Source organism: Balaenoptera ricei, chromosome 18 (assembly GCF_028023285.1).
Source record: "Balaenoptera ricei isolate mBalRic1 chromosome 18, mBalRic1.hap2, whole genome shotgun sequence".
In the NCBI taxonomy this organism is placed as follows: Eukaryota; Metazoa; Chordata; class Mammalia; order Artiodactyla; family Balaenopteridae; genus Balaenoptera; species Balaenoptera ricei.
This window is the reverse complement of record NC_082656.1, coordinates 25,364,358-25,383,753: the sequence shown is the minus strand read 5'-3', so window position 1 is coordinate 25,383,753 and position 19,396 is coordinate 25,364,358. Positions and strand designations below refer to the sequence as shown.

Genomic DNA, 19,396 nt, shown 5'->3' with positions numbered 1-19,396 from the left:
TGCTTTCATTCCTAACACAGTGATTTGTCTTCATAACCTCTCTGAGAGGAAGGGAAAGGGGAGTCACCATCAGAAGAACAAATTGACGCCCAGTGACGATAAATTAATTGTTTGAGGTCTCCAGGGAAGCCAGCAGAAGGGCTGGGAGTGACACTCTTGTCTTACCTACCTGCTGAGTACATGAGGGTCCTAAGCCTTTCAGGCTTTCCTGAGGGTGTGGCAGGAGGGACCTGCATTTTTGTGTCCCCATTGTTCTGGACTGTTTACTTGCAGGATGTGTAAGCACAGCACGTAATGTAAAACCAGATGTCCTGCGTGGGAGGAACTTCGGAACTCACATACCCTGGAGCGTGCTTTTCCTGAACTGCGCCCAGCTCCTTTCACTGAGCACAGCAGTATAAATCTGCCTCCCAGACCCCTGTCTATGCCCTCACTCCTGAAGGAGATCTTGCTGCTCCTTGGGTATTTTTCACTTTTAGCTGATGAACACATGTGGATGTCTAGTGAAAGCATCATGAGGATTCTTCTCATTTTTTAGATGGTTCCAATCAAAGTGGCTCCGGATGGTTCCAGCACATCTGAAAGCTACAGGCTGGTTGGCCTGGATTTCAAGGCCTCCACCCACTGACAGGGCCTCCACAGTCAACCTCGCTCCCCACTGCCCCCAGCTGGTACCCTTTATTCTGCATAGGAGAGCTGGCTCTCTCTGCCGTAGTCACTCTGCTCATCCTACGCTGGCGCCTCTGGTCCCTTAGTTTTCCCTTCCTGGAATGTCCAAATACTGGCTGAGCTCAGGCCTCACCTCACATCAGCCCACGGACCTTACCCTTCTCTGCACTGCCGTACCACGGGACTTCAGCACTTAACCAGGGGGTGTGTGTGTGTGAGTGTGAATGTGTGTGTGTACACTAGTCCTGTCTCCACGTAAATCTACAAGATTCCTGAGGGCAGGAAGGGACCATCACGTAGCATTATCTGAATTCCCTATGTGGCCTGGGAATAGATGTGGATGGAATGATTTGACCTTTAGTTTCTCCGAAGAGGAGTATCTTTGGTTTTACTTTCTAACGTGCTCAAGTCCTTCCTCTATACGACCATATGTAATCAATACATTTAAAAGGGCCTGAGTAGAAAGGGTGGGAGATTATGTTCACTCGGCTGTCTCCACTGGGAGGGGGGTGGCTACGGATTTCAGTTTGTGGGTCCAAGTTGCTGCATGAGGAATAGAATCACACAAATCTGGGTCTACTTCAGGGTCCACTGACATTTCATCACAGTGGCCGACACTGCTCCGGATGCAATGGGGTCCACTCACCTCTGTTGAAACGCTCTCTGGCCCATCTCTCTTGCAGCTCTCTTCACCTCCTCAGGAACCGCATCTTTCTCAGCCTCAGAGACCTGGTACACTGTATGGCCTGCATCCAGCCGGTAAGGACCTGCTTTGCCGCCCAGACCTGCAGTGTCTCTTCCCCCTGGGAGGAAACCAGAAAGTCCAGGTGATTAGTCTGATCCAGATCACAAAAAAGAAGTCAGATCATGGCTTTAAGGCAGTCCTGTGCAGTATATGAATTGTACTTCACTAGTAATTAAATATTCAAATGACTTTCTTCTGGAAACACAGGGCATCCCCCTATCAAGGACGCTTTCTTCTTCTCCATCCAGCCAATCCCACGCAGGTTTCAAGGCTCAGTCCAAATTCCATGACCCCTCACCTGATGACTCTACCTCACAGGGATCAATACTCCTATGCACTATTTGTTATTCTTTAAAATTTATTTTTTCTTTTCTTGTCACCTATAGTGTGAATGGGATTATATTTTACATAGCTTTGTAGCTCTGTACCTATAAGAGGCTTGAACATCATAAATACTTAGTATATAGTTGTTAATTCAATGAACGACACTCCTCTTCCCTCACATGTAACCTCATTTTTCCTTAAAATAAAAGAAAGATGACCAGGCTATCGATCCTGTTTCCTCTGTTTTGCAAATGATAAAAATAATGCATAGAGAGGTTAAGTCACCTACTCATGACCTCATATCAGTGGATGAGCCAAGATTAGAAGCCAATTATTATACTAACTTTGACTTTAAGCTTAGAATAATATACAACAGATAAACATTGCCAGCTTCAGGACAGCTTATAAATACAAACCCAAGTTTACATGCTTGAAAATGTGCATTATGTAATATTGTATAACTTATAATGTAAAATTAAATGCCTAGAAGATTAGGTAGGTAATGTTATAAGAAGTGGTGAGAATTTGGCTAACTAGAGAAGACGTGCCCTGTCTCAACACATTCAAATTCATATTATTTTAAAACACTGCCTTGACCCCCAAAATACATATATTGGCTAGACTGGCTACATATTTGGCCCCTGGGCTACCAGTTTATTACCCCTGCTTTATAATGATTAAAATACTAGTAATCAGTTTCTTTTGTTCATTCACAAATCACTTGGGAACTTAGAAGAGAATCCAATATTGGAGGGGCAGCATAATATTGAATATTATATCATAGTATAGTATAGTATAGTATAGATTAGTATAGTATACTAGTATTATATAGTACAGTAGTCTATAGTTAAGTCAGACTGCCTGAGTTTGAATCCTGGTTCCAATGCACTAGTCATGTGTCCTTGACGGAAGTTCCTTAACTTCTCTGTAAGCTCAGTCTCATCACCTGTAAAATGGGGATACTAATATTATTTACTTCATGGGATTGTCATGAGGCTAAAATGCTCAGAACAGTATATGGCACAAAATAAGAGCTTTATAAGTGACTGCTCTTACTATTATTTACACAACTACCAGTCACATAGAATGAGGTCATTTCTAAGTTTCATAAAGTGGAAAATTTGAAAGCTTTTAGGCTTTGGTTAAATTATGCTACATTTTTCTTTTCTCCCTTGAAGCCTTAAGTGGTGTAATAAGTTAAAAGCAAGAACTCAGCGTACTCTGTTTCCCTTATCAAAGTCCAGGTAGGTCATTTCCTTTTGGGAAATACCATGAGAACAGCCTATTAATTATAGTTTATTTATCCTTTGATTCCAGCACATCTTATTTCATTTTTATTTAGAAATGGCTGGTGGAAAATTCCGTCTTGGATGTGTGTGATTCCTGGCTGTCACCTGTGGACGGCCTATAGGCGGAGGGGACTGGAAATTGGACACTGATGATGAGATACAAGTCAGGTTTCTGGGACCTGACTCCCTTCCTCCTGGAGGTATGGGTGGGTCATGAATTAGAGCTTAAAAGTTCAAGGGCGCTGAGATGACATCGTTTTTGGTGAAACGAGGAAAGGACCCACAACCGTTTATAGAGGCTGGTGTGAGTGATGGACAGCATGGGAAAGCACGGTCCCTTGGCAAAGTCATACGGGGGTGGAGAGGGCGTGAGGACAGAGCTCTTCACGTCCTCCACTTCCAAGAGCCTTTAATTTGAACTTCTTAAATGAAAATGCTTGCCAGAGAGTCCAGACTTCAAGGTATAATCTTGAAGCTAACCTTGAACATCCTAAATCTGTTAAGATAAGGGGGAGAGAGGCAATGGACAGGTTCTGATGACGAAGAAGGAATCAAATGAGTTGTTGGGTCAGAGCTCAGTTCAATATAGAGAATTCTGAGGGAAGAGAGTGACAAAGAGAAAAAAAATTTGCAGCAAAAGAGCCTTGATAAATTGAAAAATAAAGGCTGGGGGAAGCAAAAGCAGGGTCTTCAGGCTGGACAGGTATGTGAGCTAGTAGACACAAGCTGAATAACAAGCGAGAACGTCCGCTCCAGAGGAGCTCACTGCTGGGAAACCTGCATCTGGCCAGCTCGTCCCACAATGCATTCCACATGGATTAAATCTTGCTGGCTTGACACTAACTTCCAGATCAAAGGACATTTCTCAAAATATCCTTTCTTTCAAGCTGATGCTTGATGAATAAACAGAGCAGGCAAGGAGTCCACAGGCCGATTTGATAGCACATTGTCCGAACACAGAAACCCATTTCCTCCCGAGGCTGTCAAGGCCAAGAGGCACAGACCAACCTCAGGGAAGGCGAAGAACAGAGCTCATGCCAGCACCGCTCATGGCCGTGATAAGATCAGACAGTGCGCACACAGTCTGGCCCTATTCCTGCGGCTCTGCAGATGTGTCTGCTCCAGCTGCCGCAGAGGAAAGAGGAAGGCAGCAGCTGTGGGAACAATGCCCTTGTCGGGCAGCCAAGAGGAAGGAGTGGACCCCAGTCATCGGTTCAGACCACAACCACCCCTCTTATCTCAAAACCCTGCATTCTCAACATGCTCACTTCTGAGATGTGGAGAACCAGGACCATTTCTTTTCAAAGTCAGCTGGTCAAGAAAGAATTTACTGTCGATTTCTGGCATGATTCCCAAGGGCATGGAATTTAAAAGAGGGGATTAACACTTTTAATGAATACATTCTTCATGCCAGGTCTTGAGCTCAGCGCTTTACAATCATAATCTCATTGAATCCTCATCGCAAGCTTGTGAGGCAGTTAATATTATGCCCCTTTTATGGATGAAGCAACCCTGGGAGGACCAGAACGGTCTTAGGTCAGAGGGTAGCAGAGTCTGCGGGACTCCAAATGCCAGGGTTTTTCCGTGTCTTGATGTCATGCTGGGACAGAGGGCAAAGGCACACTCCAGCCAACTAACGGGGGAGACAGAGAAGGCAGGCTGATTCCTGAGCCTTCTTGGGGCTGCTATGATGTCCACATGGGCTTGCGAAGTCTCTGGAAGCCTGACCCAGGAGAATGCCACGCTACGAACCTGTGCCGCCAGCCCAAGTATTGCCGCCCACGTGCGGCATGTTGTCTGGGTCCTCCTTGCCGTGTTTGGGGGAACTCACGTCTTCACCGCTCTCTCTGTTGATTGTTATCTAAAAATGAAGAAATAAGACATCATCATTCTCTGTGACCAACACCAGGAGCTGCAGGACAGAAAGAAGAATTGTTTCCCCCTAAGTCCTTAAGGTATTGCATAACCTCAGGCCACAGGACACAACAGATGCTGTTAGTGTCTGGCAAAAATTTCACCGGATTTTACATCCATTTAGTTGGGAAGGAGACAAATTTAATTTTAAAAAATATTCTTTAAAGAAAAGGTGCTGGACTGGGTTACAGCTTCAGAATTCTTCTAGCGCAGAGTATGCCTTGAGCATTTACATAAAGAACAAGACCCACCAGAAGCAGGGGAAATGGATCTCACCAGAGACTGACTGAGAGAGCTCTCAATGGTTTAAAAGGATCACTGCCCAGCTGGTCCAGCCGAGTCACAGCAGATATACATTTACCTATTTAATTTTCCAAGAAATCCTATTCCTCAGAGAAATGTCACTTTATATAAAATATGTGGAAAAGGAAAACAGAAAATGTATCTTTGTGTGCTTCAGTGATATATGTTATACACACAGACACTGAAAACTGCTTATTTATTTCCTGGACCCACTCTTAATTTTATTATGGTATTTATAGCTCTCCTAGTTCATCTCGATTTTGAAACTGGACTTACTATTCCTGCAAATCAAACAGAATAAGCAGCACTAGCTTTCCTCTTAGAGAGCCTGTGGCTCACTCATTGGTCCCTAATTTAATTCGGCACAGATTCACCAAAAGGACTGATAACTACGCAGGAATTCCATCCTAGCAGTCAGCTCCGTAGATATTACTCCACAATGAAAAGAACTTGAAGCAGTCACATCCACGTACCCTATGAGCCTGCTCCCAAATAGAATGATTTTCAAGGCAGACCAGATGAAACATTTATTTATTTGTTCAAATAACACTTAACGGGAAATGTATTGGCAAGACTTCATTTGAACTACCATGGGGCCAACAAAAGCCATGGAGGATTGGTCACTGCCCTCAAATTGCTTATAGTGGAGCAGGAGAGCTTGCAAATAGACCTGTAGCATGATGCCAGGTCAGTCTTGAGAGCTGACCCAATCCTTGTTAGTAAGTGGACTTTTCATTCTGGATGTTAGGATTAATGAAAATAGGTAGATAATTTAAGGCCTTTGCAAATAAAATGGCTATTAAGAATGAATTCAACCTAACTTCCATTGTCTTATGTCTGGACTAGTTCATTTCAAATGTTATGACATCATAAAGAGATTTTAATTAACCAGATCTTTCTACCCTTAGCTTTGGCATCATTAACAGAGTTTCTGCCATAACTTCAGCATACTTTAAAATTTCGCAGCCAGGACATGACAACTGATATGAATTCCACACATATAATCATGCTCGAAAAGATGGGTGAAAATAATTTTTTTCTTCTTTCTAAAAATTAAACTATGCAGAATAGCTAGCAACATTTAGAGAACAAATAAGCATTTAAAATACTGTCCCCCAAACTTGCCACCACTTTCCAGCTTTTCTAGAGGCCGTGTAAGAGATAATCAGTAAATTAAAATATGTATACTGACCATGAGAATTCTAGACCAGCGCTAACCAAGAAAATTTTCTGTGTTGATAGAAATATATATACCTGAGATGTCTAACATGGTAGCTTTTAGCCCAATGTGGCTATTGAATACTAAAGGACGTGATTTTTAAGTTTTATTTAATTAACTAAAATTTAAGTTTAAATTACATGTAGCCAGCAGGTATCTCATCAGACAGCACAGCACAAGGACAAGCTTGCCTCAGCCCGGGAGATAATGTTTGGTTACCTTAGCAGTATCTTATAGATGTTTTCCGTGAGAAATGAGAAAAACAAGAAACATTTCAAAATTGCGATAAGAGTTTTATTCTGCTGTCATTTTAAGACATCTGTATAAAAGTTATGACTACAGCCTAACTGATTTTTTTTAAACAAACATAATGGAACTTACATATGGAAATACGTTTATTATAATAAGATGGTAAGCTTATTTTTCATACATAAAGACACATTTATTACAATAATGCTGCTCAAAACACTTCTGGACTGTTTCTGGAAGGATCTGCAGAATCCACAGCAGATTCTATTTGAATATCTTTAATGGTGGCCATTTTGTATTCTTTAAAAATAGATTTGATTTTTAATAAATAGCTAAAGGATACTTGGAGCCGATTTCTGGTATGAACTATTTGCTAATTTGCTTTGTACCATTTGGAAAGTCAATTAACTTCTCTGGGCCTCAACCTTCTCATCAGAAACTAAGTGGGTTCAACTAAATAATTTCTTCCATTCCACCTAACACTGACATGCTCTAGCTGATTCAAGGATTCAAAATGTGGTAAATAAGGGATGTTAGTCAAAACCAGGCACAATTATACAATAATGAGACTAGTTTGCTTTGTAAGAGTTGTGATACTTCTACAGGCCAATTCTTTTTTTTTTTTTTTTAATTTATTTATTTAATTTATTTATTTTTGGCTGCACTGGGTCTTCGTTGCTGCGCGGGCTTCTCATTGTGGTAGCTTCTGTTGTTGTGGAGCACAGGCTCTAGGTTTGTGGGCTTCACTAGTTGTGGCACGTGGGCTCAGTAGTTGTGGCTCGCGGACTCTAGAGCGCAGGCTCAGTAGTTGTGGCACACGGGCTTAGTTGCTCCATGGCATGTGGGATCTTCCCAGACCAGGGATCGAACCCGTGTCCCCTGCATTGGCAGGCGGATTCTTAACCACTGCGTCACCAGGGAAGTCCCTACAGGCCAATTCTTAAAGATGAAGTTCCAAAAATGGTCTGGGCAATGACAGCATTATCAGAATAACTGTTCTGAACACCCTTCCTCACTTTAGGGTATGTGTGTGTGTATACTATTTATTAAAAATAAATAAAAGAATGGATAAACAACAAGGTCCTACTGTATAGCACAAAGAACTATATTGAATATCCTGAGATAAACCATAATGGAAAAGAATATAAAAAAGAATGTATATATATGTATAAATGAGACACTTTGCTATACAGCAGAAATTAACACATTGTAAATCAACTATACTTCAATAAAAACAAATAAATAAATGAATAAACAAGTAAATAAATGAATAAATAAATAAAAGAACCTCAGAAGAGGTATAGAAAGCAAAGTCCTATGCGTCTAGTAACTTTACTTTCATCAAAAATCAATCTCCTTCAGACATTCCACGACAATTCAGTTATTCTGCTGTAAGAGAATAGCCTTTTAAGAAGTACTAAAAATGATGGCACAAGGCAAAAGAAAAAGCCTGTCAAATAGCCCCCCTCAGCTACCTCCAAAATCACACTCTTAAAATTGCAAAGACACCTCTAATGGGCTTTCAGGGAGGCAGAAAATTTGCTATGAACTTTCTGGGCAGAAAGGAACTGGTGTGATTTTTGCCACCTGTGTGTCTTCCAGGCCATCTGCTGGGGAATGGCGTGGTTCACAAGTCAGCCCCACACCAACCCCGAATGGGAGTCTAGAGATGTTACAAAATTGACAAATGCTTGACAAAAACAATCATCAGCCCAAACCTGATTTATTCCAGAGAAACATATACCATAAAATTCCAAGGATACTTACTTAAAAGCGAGGCATTTGGGGAGTTTATCTAATTCTGTGTCATTTTATGAATGCCATTATACTCACACGAGTCTATTTCTCTAGGCGGATGGGAGGAACTCACCTGACAAGCAGTTTCCAAAGCAGTTTAGGGCATCTCTTACGTGAATTGAAAATGATTCATAAAAGTTACAAGGCAGGAAGTCTAGGACAGTCCAACGCAGGACAGAAACTGGAACAGATACTAGGGAAGGCCTATTATTTGAGGAAGCTTGTTTCCTAGGGACAGAGGATGCTACAGAGCCTCTGGCCATTCAGAAAGTTGATAAGCTGCTGAATTCTTTGAAGGATGTGTTGCGAAGGACTTGGAATGCATTTCCTTCGAGGGTTGGTTTCATCTAGAAAGAGCTCAAGTGAGTCAGTCCAGTTACTGAAATAGACCCTACTGTATTCACTTAAATGGATCAAAATTTTTCCCAAACCACAGAGTACTGTGGACTCTTAAAACTGTGGATGCAAATGGATGCCTCTGACGTGTTTCTCATAGCGGACACAACCTACTTCCTTTTAGATAAGCGTGCTATAATCATAAGAACTGTTATCCTCTTTCAGATGAATCAAAATGGAAAAAACATGGAGCTTCTAAATTATAACTCATAAAAATGTCCCAGAGTAAAGCAACCCAAAGCCAGAGTAGGGAAAGGGACATGACTCACGAAAGCCCTGTAATTCTAGGCAAGGCCCATATATTTCAGGCTCCTCCTCAAGCTCATGATTTTTAAAAACCATCAGTAAAATGACATAAATAGCCAGAATACAATCTTGGAGGGAAAGTCAGTTCTTGGAGGACTGACTGGACAACACAGCTTATTCTTATTTTCCAACTGGAGACTAGGTGTGGCACAGCAGATGCTTCCAGCTGCCTCCCCAACGCCCACTCCCTCTTTCTCCTTTTTAAACAGAAGTCAGATGCACCACCGGAAGCCCGGCCATCCCATTCCCCTCTGCCAGTGAGTGGTCTAGGGGAAGGTAGGCGACCCGAGATGTAAGAAAATCAGGAGGTTTCTGGGAAAGATCTTCCTCTCAGGTCAAGAGCTCTTTCATTGCCCTGCATGGACCGCCCTCCCCTCCCCTGCAACGTACATGCGCTTGCTGCCTTGGCGCACGGAGTGAGAATGTGATGCTTAGTGCTGCGGTCTCCATCTGGTGACCATGTGGCAAGGAGAAGAAGGTGGCAGAGGGGAGGATGGAGGAGGCTATGTCCCTGACGACACCGCTGAGCTGCTGAGCCAGCCGTGGAGTCACTTGCTTCTGGTCTTCTACATCAGCAAATAAGACATGTCCTTAGTTTAAGGTACTGTGAGTTGGGTTTCCTGCTCCCTGGGGTCTACTGCATGCAAACTAATTGATTCATTCATGACAGGATGAATGAGAGGCAACAGGGCAGAAACCACGGTCTTGATCTTTGGAGGATGTCCTACTTCCAGAAGATGTGCCTTAAATTTTCTGACATCGAAAATTGCCATAATACTATCAGTACAGTTGCCTACAGTTTGATGATTAGCAGGCAATTCAATGCATTCGCTCATTCATTTTCTTATTCAAACATTTCTGTGTATGTTTATGGCCCATTTACTACTCACTGAGATAATGGAGATAACATGAAACAGGATCTTTGCTTCCAGGAGGATGTTTTATAAAGTGGAACAAAGTCACAGCACAGGGTAATACAGACCATAATAAGGTACTGAATACATCTGCCTAAAAGATTATTGTCTGAGGTTATTCTTATTCTCTGATAGAAAGTTAGAAATTTCTATCATAGATACAATGAAAGTCACATTAACATGTCCCTAGGAATGATGGTCTTTCAAATGAAGACAGCTTGTTAAAAAAAAAACCTTACCCAGTTTTCATAAACAACGTGCAGCTTCTACAATGATAACGCATGACAAAAATACCATTGTCCATAGGCAGTTTCTATGTGTCCCAATTTCAATCTCTGGCAAAGCCATCAGGTATGTAATTTATCTCCAGTTTTTCCCTGGCCGGTGGCAACATTTGCTTTCAAATATTCAATGACTTCCTGCCCTCTTTAATCCCTCCTAGTTCTTAAAAAGCAGGGGATGATCTGATTTTTGATCATTAATATTAAAAAATTATACTGTAGCTGATATTCATTTGCACTAAATAATTAACCCAAATGGCATTCACACTGCAAGTGCCCTTCATTGGGAAATAAAGTCCTCTTTCCTTTGTTTGAGGTGGGGGAGAGGGTAGGGGGTTGGCGGGGGGCACGCTAGGCCTATTCCTTGGCCCTGAAGACAAATGCCTATGAGGCGATTGTGGTGTTACAGGTGAGAGGCAGAAGGGACGGTCTGTGGCTTGTCCCAGAGTGGCTCTTGCCCTGATGGAGCGGGTGGAGCCTTCTGGCTTAGAAAGGACCCCTGTTCTTTCTCACAGGCTTCTTCAAGTCGACCAGCAGCCCTCCCTCCTGACTTAGGGGACCTTTTGCCCACCTCCCCAGACTCAACCTAACTCTGTCTACCCTCCCCCTTTCTGCTTGAACACTCCTAGAGACAATGCATACTTTGTTTTCTGGCACAAGTGATGTGCTTTGTAAATATTTTAGAATATTTGAAACTGTAACTGCAAACACCCTCCTTCCTCTATCTGATGTGATGTTCTGGAATACATCCCCATGTGCATCCTATGTTATTTCTCTATCCGTGTTTATAGTTTCTGACAAAGATCTTCCTCACTGGAATGACTCTTTTCACTCAGTCCATTACTATGCAACAAAAACCCCCAGTCTGATGAAAATGAACAACGCTTTATAGATTTCACAGACTTGGGCTAACAGGAGGGCAAAATACCAACTTATGAATATTTTACTTTACCTTTTATTATCGGACAGTAGTGGCTGGCACAGTGGCTTATACCTACATCCTTGAACATAATAGATGCTTAATAAATATGTATTATACACATGTGTAAGAGGCAGCTCGGCAACAGAATGTAAGAGTTTCGTCTTCTGCGTACTATCCTCTCCACGATAAGCTGTCGGCTGGGTGTCTGCTGGGACTCTTCCTGCTCTTTCCTGCCGGCTCATAATTGGCAAACAGCACAGCAGTGCTCAGCCATTGGTCAGCAGACAGTCATCTTCTAACAGAGGCAGGAAACACATGGCCCCATTGGCTCTGCGTTGTTCTTAAATCCTGACCCGGCACCTCCCTCAGCTTGACTCTGATCCCTACCACGGCCTCAGCTCAGTTTCTGGGGACCCGTCGGGCCGGGGTTGACTCCCTGCTGTCGAGTCTATGGGTAGCTGCCTCTCTCTTGCTCTCTGGGCCAGACAGAGCTGTTGGAATGTCTGCCCAAAATAAAATGATCCGGCTGCAGAATCCATCCACCCCCCCACATCTCACTTTACTTAGAGGTCTTTATTTATTCATCTCTTTCTTCTGTTTAAATGGAAATAGGAACAAAAGATGAACAAGACTTTCAGAAAATCTAAGAATACAGAACGTAGATAACGGAATCAAGAGAATAGTGCATGGGTTAAGATGGTATAAGTACAAACATTTAAGGGAAAACAAATGTTGTTATCATTGTGTGTAGGTGAGTGCCAAAAACACAGGTTAAAAAAACCACAAATAACTGGCATGTTTACTGGCATGGACAAGCACCCCTCCGGCTGCCACTGGACACGTTGAGTATTCTAAGCATTCTCACAAAACAACTGCTAATTAAATTCCGAGACGTTGGATGCAGGGCAAACTGTCAGGTCTTTATATATTCTGCCTTTTCTATTTTGCCTCTTTTATTTTCCAGAGACTTCAAAAGGTTAACATTCAACGCTAGAGTAAATTCAAGCCCGGCCATGAGACCTCCAAAGCCAAAGAAAAGGGTGGCGATGCAAGGTCACTTCTACTACGGCAGAGTATGCAAATGTTTTGGTTTTGTTATATACAAGGTGGCTCTGGCAAGAGACATCTACTGGGGCTTCCCTGGTGGCGCAGCGGTGGAGAATCTGCCTGCCAATGCAGGGGACACGGGTTCGAGCCCTGGTCTGGGAAGATCCCACATGCCGCGGAGCAACTAGGCCCGTGCGCCACAACTACTGAGCCTACGCGTCTGGAGCCTGTGCTCCGCAACAAGAGAGGCTGCGACAGTGAGAGGCCCGCGCACCGCGACGAAGAGTGGCCCCCACTTGCCGCAACTAGAGAAAGCCCTCGCACAGAAACGAAGACCCAACACAGCTAAATATAAATAAATAAAAATTAAAAAAAAAAAAAAAAGAAAGAAACAGCCAAACTGTTGACTGAAGTGACTGTACCATTTAAAAAAAAAAAAAAAAGAGAGACATCTACTGCCACGTGCTTTATTATTGAAGCTAAATGATCTCTGCTGGCATTTCCTGGCCAGGTGATTTCAGTCTCATACCCAACCCTTGTGCTCCTCCCAGAACACAAAACCTACTTGGCAGTTTTTAAAACTATTGTGTTTTCCCTGTCAACAGAGTTCTCCGAGGTGCTAAGTGTAGCTAGGAAAAGGAAGGGTGGGTAGAAAAGCCATCCTACCACTAGGGTGGGGAGAAGCAAAAGGGGGTTTTAATAAGACCCAGGTTCTAAAAATTCTTGCAAGCACTGAGCACAGCTCCATGCAAACACATTTAGCGTGGGGGAATTCTTTTCTGAAAACAGGAATGCTAACTGAATCCGTGCTGGACAAGTTATCATAGTATCCTCCCCATGGAGATGTATTTCCATCATCCAACATTGGCAAATGGTTTTCCGTTTTGTTTATGCTAAAGTCAGGTTATGTCACCAGCCATCATTTCTTCCAGCTATTCTTCATACCATTGTTGGTTCATCACTTCAGACTCTAAATGTTTATGAAGTCATTGTCTACTGATGTTTACCCTGAGTTTCCCCAACCATTTCCTCAAGGCACATGGAGTTCTTGTAAAACCTGTGTTTTCACATCGAGCAACACAGTCTTCCTTTGCTTCCAGGAGGCCCAGCATTCTCCCACACTTTTTTTCCCCCCAATTTTTATTGGAGTATAGTGGATTTACAATGTTGTGTTAGTTTCAGGTGTACAGCAAAGTGAATCAGTTACACATAAACATATATCCATTCCTTTTTTTGTTTTTGATTCTTTTCCCATATAAGCCATTATAGAGTATTGAGTAGAGTTCCCTGCGCTATACAGCAGGTTCTTATTAGTTATCTATTTTATATATAGTAGTGTGTATATGTCAATCCCAATCTCCCAATTTGTCCCTCCCCCCGTTATCCCCTGGTCTCCCACACTTTTTGACAACCGTGATGAGTCAAAACTATTAACCAGAATACAAAACACTGGCATAAAGAGAGGCCGTAGAGAAATAAGCTATATGCACTGCACATACACAGAGCTCAGGAGAATGTGGTATGTCACTCACCGGCTGAGAGCATTTATGGTTCTGTGTTCTAAGCTCACTGGGTGAGGGACCCTTCCAGGCTGCTGAACTAGCTCAAATGGACTGAGAGTGTAAAACACCACTTAGAGTGTGGGCAAAATACATACATTGAATAACTAGAGTGTATGCATTTATTGTATGCATACATGCACGTACATTTTTAAAGAAAATATTTCTTTAAGTGATAAAAATCAGTGCTACGGGCTGTGTAGGAAAATGTGGCCACATATATAAAGTGGCGTCAGTTCTATACTGTGAACATCCAGAGGGCAGGACTGGGTCTTATTCTTCGTATCAGCTTTAGCACCTGGTCTTTGCGTATCGCAGAAGCTCAGTAAATGTGTGGTGAATAAGTGAACGGCTGCATGACAGGCACCGCCACTGTGGCCGTTCCAAAGCTGCAGAATGGCTCCAGCGGGGTAGATGCCACCAAAAATATATGGAAGCCTGATTACTGCTCTCCTGGAACCGAAGGAGGCAAACTGGAAAGCAGGAAATTTGGGAGAGGAGAAAAGAATACCATTGGGTTTTGCTTTGCAAGACATTCTTTTAATTTTAGATTGTGAAGGCTCTTTGTGAGCAACAAACTTAGAACACTAAATTCCAGAGGGTAAAGCTTTTTAATGAAATTTAGGCCATAGTTATAAGACACAAATTATGCTATGTATCATTGATATTGAGCTACATGATAACCAGACACAAACGATTCCTAGAATGATTGTAATTGGTGAGGGGTTTATATAATACAACATAAGTGAGTTTGTCATTCTTCTCTTTTGTGTGAGTTCTCCAGTTTCTTCAACAGTGTGACTCTGCCTGTTTCCTGTTTACACCCTGGAACTCACACTCCTTACAGGACAGAGCCCCGGCTGCCCTCCCAGCGAGTTCCCTCTGCCTTGTCTCGCGTGGCTCCCCTCCTCTCCCTGGGCCCCAACCCCACTCATCTCGCTCTGTGCCCCCGTCTGAGGACTCCAGATGTGACGCTGTGTCTGTGTGGCCGTGACCTGGCCACCTGGCAATGAAACGGGTCATCGGAGGGAAGAGGAGAGAGAACGTAAGACAAAGTACAGAGACCCTAAATTAACCTGGGGCCCTGGGGCTGAACTGGGGTGAGCGGGTGGCAACCAGACTTCCCCTGCGCCCTCCCAGTGCCTGTGCTGACTTCTGCGGTGTGACTCTAGTTCTGCACGACACTTAGGAATGTTTTCATCCTGTCTCCTTCCACTGACATCATGTACCCCAGTGGCTAACACAGTGTAGTGTTCTAAGTTGTGCAGCCGAGCACAGTAGCTTATCAGAAGCCTGGTTTTAAGAAACACGCTTTATACCCCACTTCCAACTTATTTTGACGCCTTAACGTCATTTTTAGGGATGAGTAAGTTTCATGTAGATAGAGAATGAGGTCAGGCATCTGTAAGAGGCAGATTTTAAATGAAAGAAAGTGCCTGAGAGGAATTAAGTAGTGTTTCAGAGGAGGGTGGTACGCAACAGAGTGAGGACTGGCCTGACAGCTGAAGCCTGGATTCCAGCCCAGTGTGGCCCCTCACTTGCTGTGTGACGCTGAGCAAATCGTGCAACCTTTCTGGGCCTTAGTTATACTCATTTTCAAAGTGAAAAAACCAGACTAAATCCTTTCTAGTTCTAAATTCTTTACACAGGGGTCCTTATCTACATTTACTTCGATCCTAGTTTATAGGAAATACGAGCTGTCATGGAAATCAGTTTGAGTAAAATAAAAGTTAAGTGTAAAGAATATTTTGATATAATCATGTAAAAGTTTGGTTTTTCTTCCAATTGATTCACTAAGACTAAACTTAAAAAAATTTTTTTTGAGAGGCAGCTCGATGTCATGGAAAAAAGCATTTTACTGGAAATTAGAAGACTGGCTTTTGATCTTGGTTCTGGTACTAACTGGTGGAATGGTTTTGGCCAAAGTTACTTATCTCCTCTTAGCTTTCTTTACCCGAAAATCAAGGGGCATGACTGGCAGAAATGAAATTTAAGTACACTACACGATTCTTCTGGTTGATACTCATCACAATATGAACGCTGAACACTGGTTTAACCAAAATTCCAGTACAAATTTATTGAGAGGATGTGTAAATCATATAGTGGGGGTAGGGAAATGTTAACTGTGTATCATACAGTAGGGATGGGAAAGTGAAAGTGAGCTAAATCTTTTATATATAGTTGATTTACAATGTTGTGTTAGTTTCTGGGGGACAAGTATCAGGGAAAGCTTCCTGAAAGAGGCAATGCCCAAGAAGAATCTTGAAGGAAGAGAAAGAGGTGGGCAGTCCAGGAGGCTGGGGATTTCAGTCAGAAGGAACAGCAGGAGGGGTGCTGAGCTGGACACAAGGGGATTAGGTGAGAGCTGACACGGAGAGACCGTCGTCTGTGCTCAAACAGCTCTTGCTACAGCACCCTGTACAATCTACCTGCGTAAAGGCATATTCATTGAGGTTTATGAAATGCCTCATCCCTTAACCCACCCATTCTGCCAAGTCTAAGTAGAATTAGCTAATCAGAGCACGCCGAGGTTTATGTGGAAACCCCAATAACCAAAGAAGAAGTCAGGGGTCATCACTCCTAAACTCATTCTCCCTTATTGAAGAACATCAGGGAGAAATGCATTGATCACCGTGGTATCAGTTCACCAGTAATCAATCAGCAGGTACATTTAAAAAACCAACCTACCTGCCTACCTACCTACCTAGCTACCTCAGTCTTTAGATAAACACTTAGAATTTTTATCATGTGAAATTCCTCCTAACTTCTTACTCTTCCTCATAATCAGGCCGTGCTGTAATGGTCCACGCTGCAGTTGCTGTTGTGTGTTTGCCTCTCTCTTCTTAAAGACAATCTCAGTTTTTAAATGTAATTTAATTAATTTTGAATATAATTTAATTGTACCAATCCTAGGAACGCAGAGAAGCAGTACGGAGCACGCTAGCAGCCTGGAAACTAGGTTACCTGAGTTCCAATTCTAGTTCTGCTACTTACAAGCTCTGCAAATGGGCAAAATTCAAACTCTCAGCACCTCAGCTTTCTCATGTCTTAAATAGTTAAGAAGCGCACATGCCCTCATGGAGTTCTTGTGAGGTTCAAATAAGACACAAAGCAGCTGTGTGACTCTAGAAAAAGTACTTAATCTCTCTGTATTTCAGTTTCTGCATCTATAGAACGAACGGGGCTGTACTCAGCGAGGCCCCCATGTGTCGTTTCCAGTTTGGAACATGTTTATGTCTATGCAAAGATGCTTTCAAAACACGTATTGTTCAAATATATGATGCAGTAGAGACATATTATTAATTATTAAAAAACAGAAGAAAAGAGAGAACTCTATTTTTTTTTTTTTACAGTTTTATAAATTCCCACCATTTCTCTATTTTATTTGTTAGCATATTTTTTACAAGCACCAACCACCTGACGTCATGGAAGTGAATGAAGTTTCCTGAAAAAAGCATTCAGAATGAAAAGGGTAGTGGCCCAGGAGAGAAACAAATCAGCAAGAGACTGAGACGGGCAGACAAGAGAGGCGAAGGGGAGTCAGGAAGAGGCTGTGGTTATCATGGAAGCCAACGCAAGATGGGGCTTCAACACAGAGAGAGTGTGCAGAGTTCAATGCACGCGAGGGCCAGAGAGATGGTGACTGGAAAGGTACCCATGGAATTCAACAACGTGGAGGTTACCTGGTACTCCAGCAAGGGCAATTCTGTAGAAGGCGGGGGAAGGGGACAGGAGTCATTAGATGGAGAGGTGAGCGACTGGAGGTCTGTGTGTGTAGAAAGTTCTCTTAAGAGGCTTTGCTGTGAAAGGGATTAGAGTCACATGAATTAGCGTGATAGCAAATGAGATCTGTGGGGTTTAGGAAAACACTAGAGCGTGTTTAAATACTGATGGGAAGGATCCAGAAAGGAGAGAGAACGAAGGAGACAAAGGATGGAGCAAAATGCCTGTGAAGGTGGGAGGAGAGACCGGCCTTTGATGGAGCGGGCGGGGGTCCTGGCACAGCTGCTGGCAGGCGGGCGGGCTTGTGCATCTGAGCCTGGGAAGTTGGAGGAGCTGCATTCTGATCGCTTCTATTTTCTTTCAGAAGCACAAGACTGAAATATTGTCTGAGAATATGGGGGAGTGTAGCTTGAAGTTTGAAGAAAGTAGGGACTGTATGGAGATTAGGCTTAAAAGACTTTTTAAAAAAGTCAACAGAATTTTAAAATTTCCAAACACGTTCCTTTAAATAGAAGTTTTGTGGAATATAGCCATCTGTCTGGAGATGATTAAGTATGAGAGAGATAGGCTGGTTGTGAAAAAAACGATACAGAAGGTAGATTAATGAAATCCAAAGCTACAATTTGGACAGATTGCAGGTATCTGGACATGAGGAGTGTAATCCTGCAAATGACACCTTCTAGAAGTCGTTCCTAAATTTCCCAAACAAAAGCTGCTTTCATTTCCCTGGGCTCTCGCTGCACTCTAGCCTTCTCCTTACTGTCCTTTGTGACACAACAGTCTTATTCACCCATGTGTGGCTTTCCCTCTTCCACTCTCTAGGCATCTTATAGGCACCAGCCCATAGCCCATAGCTGAACCACACGGTGTGCCTTTCAATAAATGTTTGCAACCTTTGACATAGTTGAGGAGGAAATATTATCTGATTTATACAGATTGGCCTCATACACGTTGAGGGAGACTCTCAGGGCATCAAGTGAGCTATCTTCGTAAGAACAAAGGATTTCCAGAAACAGCAACCTATAAGCAAATGGGTGTGCCACGCTTGGGAGCAACGTGCACTTGAGATGGGCAGCATCTCCACTCTGTTTCACAATTTCAAGAGAGCCCCATTCAGCCTAGCAAAGGAAATTCAAGGAAATGAAACAACTCCCTCCCCCTGCTCCTATTCTTCTTAGATACAAAAGACAGATAATTATCTAAAGTATTTCTCAATCTGAACAAAATGGCAAAGTGACCTTTTGGTCTGTGGTAGTCTACTCACGTCAGTGTTTGGAGCAAAAGCAAAGCAACGTGCAGGCTTAGGGAATGCTCGAGAGGGCCAACTTTCACTCTTCCTCACACTACACAGACCATAAATAAAGAGAAATAGTTTAACAGGCAGCCAGACCTGAAGGGCTCTGAGTCACCCCGAGGGAGTGATAAAATTCTCCTGCTGGTACACTTACACAAACCAAGATGCAATGAATTTTTTTAGGATACTCCCTTTGCTCAATAAACCTGAAAGTTTTAAACCTGAAAGATGGCTAGACTAAGAGGGAAAATAAATCAATCTGGCAAAAACAGTAATCATTCAAAGTGTTGGTAGATTAACTGAAACATATAGGAGAACCAATTTAGTGATTTAAAAATCATACGCTTGCTAGTTAAAAATTTCCATTTCTAGCTTTTTAGACTATTTTTAAACACACTAGATGAGTTTTACCTAGTGACCGGGCTACTTAATGCTAAAACTGGAG

The 19,396-nt window shown here is 42.7% G+C and overlaps 1 protein-coding gene across 2 annotated transcripts in view; it reads right to left on the bottom strand.

The window, feature by feature from the left end:
- The window catches only part of VWA8 (von Willebrand factor A domain containing 8), a 360,366-nt gene that overhangs the window by 44,846 nt on the left and 296,124 nt on the right, over window positions 1-19,396 (bottom strand). For both annotated transcript variants that reach the window (XM_059902829.1, XM_059902830.1), the window contains exons 38-39: window positions 4,780-4,888; window positions 1,316-1,472 (exon numbers count right to left, since the gene is read on the bottom strand). In XM_059902829.1, coding sequence (XP_059758812.1) covers window positions 1,316-1,472; window positions 4,780-4,888 — 266 coding nt within the window. The remainder of the gene's footprint in view (window positions 1-1,315; window positions 1,473-4,779; window positions 4,889-19,396) is intronic.